This window comes from Hesperophylax consimilis, chromosome 11, assembly GCF_061612785.1.
Source record: "Hesperophylax consimilis isolate HC1 chromosome 11, BYU_Hcon_1.0, whole genome shotgun sequence".
NCBI classification, from domain to species: Eukaryota; Metazoa; Arthropoda; class Insecta; order Trichoptera; family Limnephilidae; genus Hesperophylax; species Hesperophylax consimilis.
The window spans coordinates 13905115-13921946 of record NC_142846.1 but is presented as its reverse complement, the minus strand read 5'-3'; the positions used below and the strand labels follow the sequence as shown (position 1 = coordinate 13921946).

Genomic DNA, 16832 nt, shown 5'->3' with positions numbered 1-16832 from the left:
TACAATGAGGTGTTTACAAAGGGTTACAGTCTTGAGGTTTGGGTGAGAGGTGTGTGGCTTTTGTATCTGCACAGCTAAAATCACCAGAGATCCAACAGAACAATGCTGCAGGTTGCAGAGAATAAGACTTGAAGGGGTAATTATTCATTTTACAAACCATTCAATCAATGAATCCTGACAAAGAGATCTGAAGCACCCGAACATGGTGGAGGCCCTCTTATGATCAGACAGTATGTGTGTGTAATAGTATCCTGCTTTCATATTTTGAAGAAGTGAAACCAGCAATTAGGATTGATAAAAACACTAGAAGATTTAAATGGAGACAAAAATGTGCAAAAATCGCAGCGCAAAAAATACAGCTTTACAATTAATTCAAAACGAACAATATCTGAAAGTTGAAAGATTTCCAAAAAATATCTACGTGCTTAGTCATTTTCGAGAGGATTTTTATTTATTTTTTTGTAATGTGAAACCGTACCAGAGTCCTAACTGCTCCCAACCATCTGGAGCCAGTGATTCTATGGCATCCCCAAATGGGGTATATTGTGAGGCTGAAGGTAGTGAAGAGGGGAAGGATATGGGGAAGAGGAAGGTGTGGAAGTACATGGCTGTTCAGATCTGGTCACCAAACACGGCCAAAGCCATTTCAAGCAACGTTTCAATTCTGAATAGTGGTCTTACACCAGGGCGATACTGGGAGTATCTTCCACTCTAGAATGTGCCGCAAATATGCTATATATTATTTTAAATGAGTAATTTGTGAAATAACACAAATTAATCAAATAAAATTTTCCTGCTCATGCCAGAATTTGCAACCGCGACCTTAAGCTTGCTAGTCGAGAGTCTTTTTAATAGAGAAAGATGTTTCTTTTTGGATGGCAATGAAGTTGGCTAGTATGGTAATGAAATGTCGATGGATGGTAACAAAATTGTTCCAAGATTCTTAAAAATTCTGAGACAATGAATTAAAATTGAAAAATAAAATAGAATTGAAATCATTCAAAGTATCATTTGACTTGACCTGGTGAGCAGGTTACTAAGGAAAAGGGAAGGACAGAAAGGAAAATCCATTATAGTGAAAATTTAAATACTTTTTTCAGACTTTTGAGCATTGTAGATAAGAAATACATTTTTTTCATATGTAATTGGTTCGGCCTACTATCGTTTTTACAACATTTGTATGAAATGTTTCCAAAATAATGGACAAATATCAAAATAGAATCAAAATGAAGAAACTGCTGCTGGAACATCACAGGCACCAAACACAACACAATACAAATTTCACTACCCATCATTACCTCTAAATAGGACAAATTAAATGAAGTAGTCAAATGAGTAACTATGTAATAGGTTACATAGATAACTAACCTAGTTTTTGTTTCATCACTTTTCATGACTCTATATCACTTTTTGGAGGTGTGTTGAATTTTCATTTTGATGAAATATCATGGAACCATTTGGAACAAACCTCCTAGGTCCTTAGGTATATTAATTTTAAATTAGGTATTCCAAGAGAATCCTTGGACTATAATTTGTTATTGAACTGGACTAATCTCGTAAATTTATCAGATCGCAGAAAAATCTGTGATCTATTAATATTATATAAAATAATTCACTCGGACCTGGATACCCCTGATTTAATAGAACTAATACGATTTCATTGCCCTGGTCGCGCTAACAATAGACTGACTCTACCGTTGTACTATAATAACACACATACATTATCACATTATTACTCACCAATCAGTCGATTACACATTTTGGGAAATGAACATGCCAACATCGGCGACATTTATTTCTTAAAATTAGCGCAATATAAACATGCACTCAAAAATTATTTTTCCATAATGTAATTTTATATACGCAATATGGACATGTTGAAATGAAATGATGATATTTCTCATTGTTCTTTTTTTGTTATTTTTGTTCTGATACACAAAATAATTGTATGTTATTTTTAAGTTTAAAACTACTATAATGTAATAATATTATTTTTCTTACTTTGTACTCTATTATATGTTTATTTATAAAAGGCAGTATAGCCGTTTATGTATTTGAAATAAAAAAAAAAATAATAATTCTCTTTGTTGGTTTCTTTGTCAATTTATATGTGTGGGAATTCCACGGGATTGGGAGACTGCTGTTTTGATTATAAGATCAGGACTTTCTATTCTTGGGGATCGAATGAACTTCTCCAACTCATGTTGATTGAACTCTTTTTTTTTTATTCTAGATAAAAGATTATATTACAACCGAAATTTGGGATGCGATGCAATGCAATCCGATGCGATATGCGATGCGATACGATAAGAGATGCGATGCGATGCGATGCGATGCGATGCGGTGCGAGATGCGATACGATGCGATGCGATGCGATGCGAGTTGCGATGCGATGCGAGATGCGATGCGAGTTGCGATGCGATGCGAGATGCGATGTGAGATGCGATGCGAGATGCGATGCGACGCGACGCGATGTGATGCGATGACAGTTCCATTTAAAAAATAGGATCGTGAACGTTTTGGACCTAAAAAGCCCTGGATAGGGTGAGGGGTAATTGCCTGGCAGCCATCTAGTATGACTAACTTTTGAACTGATTTGTATGCAATGTGGTGCATAATGAACTATTATTATTTCATTTTTGTTTTAATGTATTTACAACGGCTTATGATTTTTTTGGGTATTTAATGAAACAAGGTAGGGGATATGTAATTAAAAAATATAAGAATGTTTTAGCATTTTACATACGTCTTTCCCTCACTCCGCGGCTTCAAATTGCTCCGTTCAGGGCCGTTTAGGTCCATGACGACAGCCATTACACATGAAAAGCCCTAAAAAGGCTTCTTAGGTAAATGATGACAGCAAAGCCAAGCAGAGCAAAGCTGACCGTGTTTCCAACTCAGCTCTTTTAGCTCTAAATTGAGGCCGTCAGCTTCAAAAAAGTGGTTTAGCTTATAAGCTCGTTTTTTCAGATAATCTAGCTCCTTTAGTGAGTTATTCCTTAAGGAATCGATTATTTTTGTATTGAAATCCTTGTTTCTTAGAATGAATTTTCGAATTTTAAACCGTAATGGCTCCTTTTCGGATAACGTCTGGCATTAGTTTAAAAATCGGATTGGCAACACTGATTGGTTTATTTATGTTTATGGGCAACACCGAGAGCTGACAGATGACAGCTGGCGGTGGGCCGTCAACGTTAAAGTATTTTTTATTTATTTAATTGATAATTATGATTGTCTAAATGTCATCCGTTTGCATTATGGATCATTTCATCGAAACCTGTGTATTAATTAATCCAGTATCATTACAATGTCTGGCAAAAAAACAAAAAATAAATCATTTTCTGGCGGTAAGAATTTGGAGTCTTTTTATCAAATCAAAACATATTAAGTTCACTAAGATTGTCTTTCTATTTTGTGAGCAATCAAGTAGTAATTACTTGGGTAAATATCTGGAATTACTGGACACGGTTTATACGCACAAATTATTGTATAAACACTAGTACTCATAATCTTTCATCAGGCGCAATAAGTTCGCTGCTGATTTCTGTCACAATGTGATTGATGGGCACACGTTAAAAGAAGAAAGATAAAGTTGCTGAATTCCGCTGTACGCTTAATATGCAAAAAATGGAAAAATAAATACATTTGGTTTCAACTTAATTACTACAAGAACTGACTATTTACGTCAGGCGAGAATGTAAAAGATGCAGTAAATATTTACATAACCGATTTTAATAGGTACAGATTATGGAAATTACACTTTTTTTTCATACTAATTATTTCAAGAAACAACTATTTACGTCGGGAGAGATGGTAAAAGATGCATTATGATTCCATTTTTATTCATTCAAAGTACAAAAATTACCTTATAAAACGATAATAAAACTTATAAACTAAACTTTAAGCACCTACTGACAAACCAATTGTTGATATGTATTAACTATTCATTCAATAAAAAAATAAAATAAAAAAATCCCTTTGCCACCAATTTGGACTTTTCTAGTATTTCTTATTCTTATAAATATACATTTTTCTTATGTAGTGACAATCTAAACACACAAAAATTCCTTAATTAACCCAAACTAATAACCTAATCACTTTTTTGTGCATGTAATGAAGTGTCATTTCCACAATCTGTGCCTAAAAGTGCGGCAGTTAGGTAAATAATTACCAAAGATGCATGAAAATTTCAGTTGCGACCACCATCTGTTTTCTTTGTCACGCATAAATTATTAAAATAACCAAACTAAGAACCTAATAACTTATTTTGTGAATGTTGTTTCATCTCCCCCCGATGTAAATAGTTAAATAGTGTCCAGTAATTCTGGAGATTTACAACTATTTTGAGTGTTGATAGCCCGATTAAATCAAATTCCCCTTTCTTATTACAAATTGTTTTGGGTTCACGACTGACAGATCGCACACAATGAAATCAACAAATGTAAATAACAATGAGGCTTATAGACATTTTCAATATGATTATGCCAAATTATCTCTAAATCCTGATTTCACCGCTCTCAATCTATAATGAAAATATCAGAAACATAAATAGGTATTCCTATTAAATTTTATTTTATTAAATTGCTTGGCCATCATAGTGAAGAAGTTAATTAGAAATTTTAATGCATTTTACACAAAGGTTTCCCTTACTTTAAAATAATTTTTGACATGGTGTATTTTGTGTTTTCAGATTTTAGTTTGAGTGATTTTGCTGATTCGAAATTCAAGTCTGCCGGGCATTCTTTCAGACCTAAAAAGTCTTTTGGAAATACTACGGCCAAAATGCAAACTGAAGCGGACTGGTCCTGGGACGATGGTGATGAGGATGATTTAGATCTCGTGGAGCAGGAAAACGAAGATGGCACCAAAAGCATTGTTGTCGCCAGAAGCTCAAAAAAATCTAAGAAACAAGACGAAGAAGATGTCGATACTAAACAATCTGAAGGAATGGAATATCCCGTCGCAGTCTGGTTTTTGATTTCTGAATATGTCAAACCTGAAGACGTTGGAAGGTTTGCCGGAATCTGTAAGGGATCACTGTACGTCACTACATATGCCAAGTTCTGGCATGATTTACACAAGAATTATTGTAAACCTACACCGATGCTGCCGAAACGCCTCCAGTCAGAAAGTCTTAAAAGGCGATACGGTTTACGAGCATTGGTAATTCGTAGTCTGTATTATACATATCCTCTGTATATAAGTATGAATTTGCAACCATTGCAGCAGTTCAGCACACCGCAAGATTTGATGAAGAGAAAGTGTTCTTGCATGTGGTATCAAAGGTACAAAGACCAATGGGTGTTCTTTTTCAAAATGAAATTGACTGATAATCCCCTCTACAGATCCAACCGTAAGTCTACCCCTAAAAAAGACTGGCTCACTATACTAGACGATATTCAGGCCAATCCAGAAGAGGACTGTAAAGTTTTAAAGGTGACTTTTTATATAATCTTCTTCTCCAGTGGGGATTTGGTTGGATGACAGACAGGATACTTGATCCGGCGCTCTGCATTTCCACCAATTGCTGGCATTTTTCAAAATGATATCATGACTTAATAATAATAACATTCAAATGATAATACCACAGTTTTTTGATAGTTCACCTCAAGTGCCCAGCTCGTGTAGATAGACAGTAATTCATAACAAATACATACAGGTTGTCCAGGGGTAAGGTACACAAATTTCAGGAGGTGATTCTACATGACACTAAAAGTAAGAATATAAATAACTTTTTTCTAAATTCCATTTTTTTATAAAATAAAATATATTTTTCCACAGAAGAATATTTACTTTTCCCTACAAAAAAATTAACTTTTTAACCTGAAAACTACCTTGAATCGTTTGAATTAAAAAAAAGTTATTTATCTTTTTTACTTGTACATATTATCATGTAGAATCACCTCCCCTGTGCACTTTACCCCCTGACACCTTGTGTAGAGCATAAATATTAATTTATATACTTAACCCCTAAAGCCTCTGACATTTGGTAATGTACTTCTCTTAGTTGACTTGTCAGAGTGCAGATTGCGTCAAAAAGATTTTCCAATTTCGATTTCAGACATATTTGCTGTTTTTGAATGTTTTTCAAAATAAAATACTCTTTTTGAAAGCAGATGAACAATTCTTTCAGATTTTAGTATTGCAGATCGACATATGAAATTAAAAATAGTTTTTTAACACAAACTTAGATAAAGTTTTCAAAGTCACTTATCAATGGTTTTTATTGTGCAAACTATAATTACCACTATGGTAAACGTAATGTACATTATAATCTATGCGTTAATAGATGGCGTTAATTTGATTATTTTATGAAAATACACCTTTTGCAAGTTATGCTTTAAAATATTTAGACAAATTATTTGTTTGCGCCCGTATATACTCAATATGAATATGCATGAATAAATACCTTTGTCCGTATAAAAACTCAATTCTTTCAAGAAAGGCATACAAATACAATATTGAATTAAATCACTGATACAATATTGTATTTGTATGCCTTTTTTGAGAATTGAGTGTTTATACGGACAAAACTATTTATTCACATCCATATTACATATGTATGGGAACAAACAAATAATTTTTCTTAATATTGTAAATATAACTTGCAAAAGTATATTTTAATAAAATAATCAAACTAACGCCATCTATCAACATGTAGATTATAACCTTTATTTAACATTTAACCTTTCCCTTAAATATTATTATGTAAAGATAATTATATGTTGAACATTTTCCTCATTTATGTATTTGAAAATTTAAAAGTAAAATTATGTATTAAATTCAAATTAAGTATCAATTTAATTTACAACAAATTATATTGATATGTGACCTTTTGGTTTTGATACCCTAGGATGGGCCTCTTGTATAAAGCTACAAGTCTGATAATCATTTTTGAAAACTGAATCTAACCACCCTATTCAACAGGCTTGCATTGGGGTAGATGTTTAAATGCTTGATTTTTTATATCAAAAGTTTTATTAAAAACTCATTTAATTTTTTTCCTCTTGTTCTATTCATCCTCCAGCATCCCTGAACTGCAGCCTACTTCAGCAGCCACTGTTCATAGTAGACCCAGCCTCTCTTCACACAGCCTCAATAGTTGCATCTCCCGACTTTCCCTGGGCAACCCACCGGACATCATCTCTGGAAATTATTAAAAAAAAATATTTATTTATTTGTAGGTAATATGCGGAAGTTTTTCTGAAGCTCCTCTTACCATGGGGATGACGCTGAGGCTTCTTCAAACATCCCTCGCCCCAAACATGAGAAGCCAGAGACTAACATTGGGTTTCAGTGCTGGTTACCAGGAGAAACCCGAATGCCTCATAATCCTAGACACTGTTGTGAAGGTTCAGGTCCTGGACTGGTGGCATCCTCTGTACCCACACTCCGGCGAGTACATGCCGGCTGCCACCATGTCACAAAACACCAGTCTAAACACCATGTTTGATCTGAAATTGTTGCTTAAAGATTGTTATTATTGATGAAATTAACTACAAACATTATTATGGATTGGTAATGAACTATATATTCTATTAGATGTATAAAACTTCTTCACTTTTATTTCATGATTTTACGGGTGACACCATTCAAGAACTATTCACAAAAGTATCCTTTTGGCAGCTCAGAGATATTTTGATTTTTAGCCTACATATGCATTTAACCCTAGGAATGCAAGACTTTTTCCTACAACAGCATAGCATAATTTTTTATTTCAAATTGCCAATAAGGATGCTCCATTTCATTAACTACATTTCTGAAACAATCATAACTAAAAAAAGTATTCCCTAATTTCAACAAAGGTTGGCTTCTACTTTAGAGCACAACAACATTGCAAGTTGTAATCTACGCATTCATAGATGGCGTTAATTTAATTATTTTATTAAAAACACTTTTTGCAAGTTATGCTTTAAAATTATTACACGGATTATTTGTTCGCACCCGTACACATGCAATATGAATATGAATAAATAGTTTTGTCGGTATAAAAACTAAACTCTTTCAAATAACGTAGGCAAATACAATTTTGGATTGAATCATTGAAACAATAATGTATCAATGCTATCTCACTGTTCTATTATTATAATGTTTTACTAGCACTAGCACTATCTCACTGTTCTATTATTATAACGTTTTGTTTCACTCTATGATTTGTATATATTATAAGCACACCCATTGTATTTTTGATTAGTTAAATTTTGAACCCTGAAGATGCTTCTACAAAGTGAAACCGGTCGGTCTTAATAAAATTTACAACTATTCGTGGTTTTTAAACATAGTATTTTATTTTTATTCAATAATATGTCAAACCACAAAGTGACGGCTTTTTACCAAAATGTTGTATTTGTTTACCTCTCTTGAAAGAATTGAGTTTTTATTCGGACAAAACTATTTATTCATATTTAAATTGCATATGTATAGTCGTAAAAAAAATTATATTTTATATCATAGCTTGCAAAAAGTACATTTTAATAAAATATTTTTGTTAACGCCATTTATGAACACGCAGATTAAAACTTATTTTCTTTTTTTTAAAAGAAACAAAAATTCCCGGGTAACCTGACAATATTTTAAAATGTCTACTACCACCACAGTAAGCGGAAAATGTTGCTTGTGTTATGATAGAGGACTTAGCCAGCCGAGGGATTGAACACACTACGTCTGGGTGGGACCAAATGCCGTGTCAACTCAGTCAACGACTGGTCTTATATTGTGTTTACCCTTAAGCCTCTGTAGATCTTCTATCACTGAAACTTGACACTTTTTGAACCAGTAAAAAACTCTATACAGGGTGTATCGGCACGTACCCGACAAACTTTAACCAGCTATTCCTTAGCACATTTGGAGTAAAAAATGTTATCGGCACTTTGCTGTCCGGTAACATTTTTTTTTAATAAAAAATTTACTATTCATATTTTCACCACATGTCACCAATGTTTTATACTTTGTCAAAGTTTGAAAACCCGTCTGGCAATATTTTGTTCGAGTTTCGTTGAATAATGTACGTACGTACCTACGTTGGCGCGCTTTTACAATCACAACGAAATGGCACAGCACCATTCGTCTCATTTTTAACTATTATTATTTAGTGTGTACGAAAGAGCGAGGACACTTTTTGACGCACTTGCTAATAACAGCTGTTGAACGCGAGAAACAAGGCAAATGACAGTGACGGAGTGTGGATTTTTTATTTTTTTTTCGTTTTTAATAAAAAAAAAAATGTTACCGGACAGCAAAGCGCCCATAACATTTTTTACTCCAAATGTGCTGAGAAATAGCTGGTTAAAGTTTGTCGGGTACGTGCCGGTACACCCTGTATAACCAAACTATTTACAAACACGTAAATACTTCTGCTAACACTCTTCAATGACTTCCACAAGATATTCCAAATTATATACATTTCAGTTTTTGGTAAAAGTAGGATGAATATAGTTTGTACTAGCTGACGAGTACCCGGCGTCGTTCGGGGTTGTGAATGATTTGGAGTTAAATTTTGGGAATGTTTAATTCTAGGATAAACATCAGCTTTTCTCTACCTTCTACAAATTTTATATGCATTTTTTATATATATATAAACCTTTGAGAAGAAATTCTTTAAATGATAGTGAAAACCCTATCAAAATCCGTTGTATAGTTTAGAAGAACTAAGCCACAAAAAGACAGACGCCGATATCGACTTTATTTTATACTATTTACAGATTATTTGTAAATTGAAAAAAGTACAAGGAAACATTTATTTTGTGACAAAAAATAAAACCCATTTTTGAAACACGCAATATCATTTATTTCAGAATATTTATAAATTTTGTAGAATACTTATAATTTTATAATATACATGTTTGTTATTATGTATTATAAAACTTTTTTTTAAAACATCCAGGCTGCTTGCCAAAAGATTTCCCCCTTAATTTATATTTTATTTTTTATGTGATAATATCTCACAAGCGCGCCCCTTTCTGTACAGTGTAAAGGCAGGGAAGCTACTGCTCAATCTGGTTGGGCAGCATTGTGAGGCGGGTAAAGGTAGGTGCTGTAGGAAGGGCTTTATTTATTCGGGTCTTGAAGAGGCCCGGATTATATAAAGGAAGTAAAACAGATTCCGGTAGCTCGATCCACATACGAGCCGTCTTACACAAAAACGAGTCGATGAAGTGCCCGTTCTCATAGAGCCAACATCAACTGTCAACGGGTGTTCCCCTCTGGTACGTCAAGTTTCACGCACGTGCACCGAGGATCAATGCTGCCAGCTCCTTAGAGCAGGTTCCATTAAAATAACATAGAACAGACTCAGCATGCCCACATTGTGCATTAGGGATGGCAATCGGTCGGTTAACAATGGATTGTCAATCAGACGGACTGCCCTCCTTTATGCAGAATCAATTAGGTTTATCAAGATTTTATTTTTTATTTTACTTATTTATTATACTCCCATAAGAGCTTTTACAAACATTTGATAATATGAACATAACAATTCAGTGAAACAGTATTCAATATTAAAATTTGCATTTAAAATTATACAGAACCGTTACAGAAGAATGGTATTATGTTAAACTTATTTGTTATTATTACTGAGGTATGTTATTATAGTATTGTGGGGCTCCAGCCCAGAGGTGGCTCCGAATTTCAAACTAATAAATGTGTTTTAAATTTTACACAACTACCGATAAACAAACACTTTTGAAAGGTTAACGATTGTTTATCAGCTGTGTAAAATTTAAAAAACGTTTATTAATAAGGCTTTTGTTGTTTAAGTACGAAAGAAAATGTAATGAAAAATATTCCCCTTCATTGATATCTTTGAGTATATTATCCACTCCTGTCTGATTTATCAATGTCGTATCTTTTCTTGTACCTAAAATTTCATTTTGTGTGATCTTATCTTATCTTTTATGAGTAATCATTCCAACAAATGAGTGTTCCCACAAACGAACATTGAATTATTTTTGTGGTTTTGGAGGATTCTGAAGGAATTAAAATGAAGCAAGGAGCGTGTGCCAGGACCGAGATGTTTGGCCGTCCATCCTGGACCGTAAATGTGTGATTGTTAGTTAGTTAGCATAATACACAATGCCTACTTCCACATTACGTAATGTATCCTGGGATATTTCAGCACAACGGAAATGTTCCTAGAGGGACGAGTGAATTCTTTCAGATCACTTCTCTGCCACCGCATGGGTAGTTTATGGTGCAGATTACACCTACTCACATGTGTGTTCAGCCTTGATGACCCCCTAGAGACAGGAAACAGTCAAATAAATAAAATACAAATGAATTTATAGTTTTTTTTAAATTAATTTAATTTTTATTCTCTCCCAACCTTCTGGTGCCATGGTAGTGGGGAGGGGAAGGAGATGGGGAAGAGGAAGGTGGGGAGTTCCTGGCTATTCAGATCTGGTAACCAAACACGGCCAAAGCCATTTCAATTCTCAATGATGGTCTTACACCATGGCAACACTGAGAGTATCTTCCACTCTGGAACGTGCTGCAAATCTACTCAGTAAATAGTGAAATAACACAAATTAATCAAATAAAATTTACTTGCACATGCCGGCATTTGAACCCACGACCTCCAGCTTGCTAGTCAAGAGCCTTACCCCCTGACCAAGGATGCCGTCACTGTTTTTTAAATATATTTTTTTTAAGGAATGTATTGCACCTTTGTATGTTATCAAATATAAGATCACTGAAAGGATGTTCACACAGAAATTTCACCTATGTCTGGAATTAGGGTGTCCTTTGCTCTCCAAGCAGTTCGGGACCGTGAGGAGTGGAGGAGGCTGGCACACCAGGGAAATAAGAAGGTGAATGGATGGAACATAAATGAACCACCCACGGGATGGAATGAATAACTACATAATTCAAAGCTGTATATTATAAATATAACTTATAACAATAGTATCAATTGTTTAATATTAATATAAAGATAATAATTTTACAAAATATAACAATAATATTTTAACTTAAAAATGATTCCACATTATAAAGTACAGTAGTTAAAAAATAATTCTCCATTTGCAGGCTATCCGGAACTAGATACTAATATATAAATGTATATTCCCACATGGCTTATGTTTCTCTTCCAATGTTTTAATATCTTTATATCTTTCTTTAGACATGTTTGAAAACAGCTAAATTCACAGAGTAGTCAGCGCAGGTATCGGTCATAAAATTTCCAATAATTGTTGCGAAAAAAAGTGGTCTATTTATATTTGAGTGGGTAAGACTATCCAACAATCAGATGGAATGATATCATATCCTACAGCTCTGGGCTCATCTAGTCCTCATTATTCCTTCTTCTGCATGTTGAAAATAAGTTTTTTTTATTAAATAATTATAAAATTGAGGTGCTCGATAGCCTGGTGGGTAAGTCAATAAATAAGGTTAACAATGGAATAAATATTGTTCAATACTCGTACTAGGCGGGTACCGACGTATTTACACTCACTGCTTTTAGGACAAGTTGTGCTTAGTGAAAATAATATAATTGGCACTGTGTAAGAAAGTACTGCATAATGAAGAATTCGTGGGATTTATAGTTACAATACTAAAAATGGAGGGAAATAATTATGCTCAATTTATCACTAAAGAAAAACCGGTTTGTTACTGGCAGTTCAGTTATGTATAAAAAGAAAGTGTGCAATTTTTACTATTCCTATGTAAAATGCGCTAAATAAATCGAGATTGGGATTTTTTACTGAGCGAGCTGACATTGTGGTTGAGAACAAAATGTCAACTCATTCACAAAAAAGCTTTCTATATCGCACGCTAGATGGCCAAAACTTTTATGTAATGGTTGTCCACCTTGCTATTTTCAGCGATGTTGATTTCAAACAATAAAATATTGACTGATGGAAATCCTGAAGTTTCTTTTAGATAATATTTATGTTTACGTTTCTCATTTTATTAGTAACTAGCTATTCCCCTCCACGCAATGTAGTGGCTCAGTCTGTCTGTGCAGATAGATAAACAATAGCGCGTTATGCTATTACGTCTAACAGATGGCGCTGTTAAAAAAAAAAAACATGTTTTGTCACAGGTGATATCTATATAATATATGTAAATAAAAACACACGCGTATTCGAATACAAGTGTCAAATTTTCAAGGCAATCGGTGAAGAATTTTCGGAGTTTTAAGATTTTTAACAAATGAACATTTACATTTATAAATATATAAGTACCTATACAGATAGATATATAAATGAAGCCTATCTTCCTACCTAAGAAAAATATAGACACAAAAAATCCGCATGGCGTATCCAAGTACCTACTTAGTGACTAGTTGTTCCACAGTTTGAACAATTAAATCAAATTTCTAAGTTAATTTTCAAGTTCTGTGAAGGTTCTATTCAATTATATCATTATTGGAGAGTTATTTCACATAGCTGTAATAATAAAAGAACTTGGAAATTATCTTTGATTTTTTTATGAATTGTTTTAATTCTGTGAAACAAGTCGTCCTTAATGCTATTGTTCTTAATATCAAAAGTGCTTTTATTTTCCTGGTTTCAAAAAATGATTACAGGGTACTCCCTGGGGTTACGGTGTATGGTTGGGAGGTTTTCCAATTTACGGAGTTAGGAACCTAAGCAGATAAAGTTTCTCTTCCGTATCAAAGTATCATTTAAATTCAAAGAAAAGAAACCGCAAATTAAAACCCACAGAACAGATTGGAATAGTACCTACCTACTTATCTTATTACTTTTTTAATGTCCACCGTGGAAACCCTGTGCAAATATGTTTGTATTTACAACATCTATGGATTAATTGTATCCCCTAAGGATGTACGAAATCTCTATGTACTAAGTCGCTATCCGCGTCTGTCCGTTTGTGCGCTTAGTTCTTCTAAACAACGCAACAGATTTTTAAAGTGTTTTCACTATCATTTAGAGAATTTCTTAAATGCGTAATATATTTATAAAAAGTAGAGAAAAGTCGATGTATTGTAGTAAATCGTAAAAAAATATTTTCGGGGGCTTACATTGCTAAGGCTGTGTAAACCTTATGAGATACATCAAAATAATGTAATACGGAATTGTATATCTTAAAAAGGCCTACAGAAAAGTCTGGGATGACATATATCTCAGAGGCGGATTTGCCCTTAGGCCTATGTAGGCCCGGGCCTAGGGCGGCCAGATATTAGGGGCGGCCAATCGTGACAAAAAAGTCACAGATGATAACAAGAAATTACTTCCTAAGTACCTAAATATTCTACGTACGAAATAGCGATATGCAAGAGCGTGTTCACACACAGCACACAGCGCGCCCCCACGCCCCGCAGCCGCCCTCGCCACACCTATCATGCTCCGTCGCTCGCCCGCTCGCGTATTTCCAATCCCTACCGTGATTCAGTTGCGCTAGTGACTGAACCGCGTTAGGTATTGTTATGCATAATAGCGTGTTCACACACAGAGCTATAATATGCGTGGGATGGCGTATTTCAGCATATCGCTCGCCATACTTTCCAATTTGGAATGTACGGCGAGCGATATGCCGAAATACGCCATGCCACGCATATTAAAGCTCTGTGTGAACACGCTCTTAATCACCTTACAAAAGCTATAGTAAATAAATAAATCAGAGATTATGAAATAATACAATATTAAGATGTAATTTATGCCAATTATGAACTTTCCACTGATAGATAGTCCGGCTGGAAAGGTCAAAAGTCCTCCCTCACCCAGTCTCTCTCGATCCGGCCCGCCACGCAGCAGGTGGGCAGACGTATCCGCCGCCAAGACCTTGACAAATCTCACCCCATGAACCATGAATGATAATGGCAGGAAAATTAAAACGGTTTTGATCCTAGGAACTTACTGAAAAGTTTGGATACTCCTGGTCAATATGATGGGTACTGAGAAAGGGGCGGCTACATGGTCTGGGGCCTAGGGCGGCCAAGACTGCAAATCCGCCTCTGGTATATCTATTTCCTAAGAATAACCCCCATCAACGCCGGGTACATTTCAGCTAGTTACAAATAAATTATGGTACCGAAAATATGAATATCTGTCAAAATTGCATACGGAAAATTTTTATTCATGGTAGTTTTGTCTATTTTATGTTTATTTGAGGGAGCGCGCTAATATTAAAAAACGAAAATAATTAAGCGAAAATTGTGAAAATATTTAATAAAACACGCAAAAATCTCTGGACAGATAGTTTAGTTGCATTTAAACATACATTGTGAATTTTTTCATACCTATAACATTTTAAATAACAGAACAAAATGTGTTTAAAAATAATTTTCTTAGCTTACTTTGCTATTTTTTTCTATCGAGGGAATTTCATATACCTAACTAAAGTTTCGGCAAAACAAATGTATAGATATTATCTAACTTAAAAACTGAAAGAGTAAAAGAGAAAATTTTTATAAATCGATAGAAATTGGGTATGCGGGGGCACGACTGCCTTAGTTTGTCTACAAATTGAGGGGAACAAATTGCCTTTTGCATACACAACTTGAATTTGGATTTGAGGCAAAAATACCCCACCAAACTGAATGATTTTTTTAATCAAAGGGTGTAGCAAAAATCTAGTAGACATATGTGCTATTTTATTATTTTTGTTGCAAATTATAAAATACGGGCTGTTAGAGAAATCGATTTTAGAGACAAGTTTGGCAATTATTTGTGATTTAGTGCTAATTACTAAAAAAATAATCTTCCTTTTGAAATATGGTGAAGTATAACTTATAATTGATGGATTTAAATTTCATTTTCAGATGACCGATTTACGTTGGAACACAAATTTCTCGTATATTAATTTTGAATTCTGACACAAAAAACTAGGGACGGGTTGTTTCGGAGAATTTGAACCATTCATCAAATTTCAACGTTAATTTGCGAGTTCTGTGAAAGTCCTATTCAAGTTCTGATATTATATCATTGTAGGCTAGTTGCTTGAAAAAACTGAAATAATAACAGAACTAGAAAATATCTTTCACAGAACTCGCAAATTAACGTTGAAATTTGATGAATCGTTCAAATTTTCCGAAACAACCGGTCCGTATTGTTTATAAAATATTTTCTAATTTAAAATACAAATAAATAAAGTAGCACATACATAAATATATATTATTCAGTTTGGTTAAGTATTTTAGCCTTAAATCCATGTTTAAGTTTTGTATGAAAAAGGCCGCGCAGCCGGGAAAAAAAGGCACCAGTTTTCAAAAACCACGTGCCTATGCGTGACGTTATCCCGTTGGATGCGGAAATATCCCGTTGTCAGAAAAGGCGATACACTACGTCGTGTAATATTTTAAATTGAGCCGCTATCAATAACAACCCTTACGTAAATGGCGATAAGGTTTAAATTCCCGCTTAACACCATCCGCCTGTTTTGATTTATGCAAGAAAAAAACATGGCCAAAAAGTGCCTATTATTTTATTTTGTGGATAAATTAATTTTCCACATTATACAATAAAATTATAACCGAAAATGGGTTCGTAAGTAAGAGATTTTGAACTTTAAAGCAGTTTTCATAGGCCTTATACATTATTTTTTCTGGGCTTATAAAAAGACTTGTCTAAAAAATATTCGATTATTTCAAAGGCCAAGATGTATTCTACTCGCAGTATTTAATTAAAGCATCCGAAACATTTCTAGGCGACAAAATTTTCAAACCAAAAACACATGATTTTGCATTACTACGTATGGCATCGCCTTAACATTTAGAGAAGTATTAGTTATATTGGAGTCAGAATCAGTAATCGGTTTGCATCTTGAAATCCTTCCCGTTCTACCCCGATTCTTCTCCATACAGTCTAGACACATCTTCCTCGGTCTGCCTCTTTCCACTGGTGCCTGAAGCACCCCCCTTGGTCATAACTTTT

At 34.2% G+C, this 16832-nt stretch overlaps 1 protein-coding gene across 2 annotated transcripts; it reads left to right on the top strand.

Moving 5' to 3' along the window:
- Positions 1 to 3159: 3159 nt before the first annotated feature.
- On the top strand, positions 3160 to 11212 carry fsd (transmembrane protein fates-shifted). Of its 2 annotated transcripts, XM_089637045.1 has the most exons (4): positions 3160 to 3347; positions 4691 to 5436; positions 7185 to 7518; positions 11114 to 11212. In XM_089637045.1, the coding sequence occupies exons 1-3, from the start codon at positions 3308 to 3310 to the stop codon at positions 7485 to 7487; spliced, it is 1089 nt and encodes a 362-aa protein (XP_089493171.1). In that variant the 5' UTR covers positions 3160 to 3307; the 3' UTR covers positions 7488 to 7518; positions 11114 to 11212. The 2 variants fall into 2 exon arrangements, with proteins under 2 accessions (XP_089493171.1, XP_089493170.1); XM_089637044.1 differs by lacking the exon at positions 11114 to 11212 and having other exon boundaries at positions 7185 to 9774.
- Positions 11213 to 16832: the final 5620 nt, after the last annotated feature.

Coding starts and splice junctions, on each gene's coding strand:
- fsd (XM_089637045.1), top strand. CDS start 3,308: ATGTCTGGCAAAAAAACAAAAAATAAATCATTTTCTGGCG. Junction 3,348..4,690: donor AAATAAATCATTTTCTGGCG/GTAAGAATTTGG, acceptor TTGTGTTTTCAG/ATTTTAGTTTGAGTGATTTT. Junction 5,437..7,184: donor AGGACTGTAAAGTTTTAAAG/GTGACTTTTTAT, acceptor ATTTATTTGTAG/GTAATATGCGGAAGTTTTTC.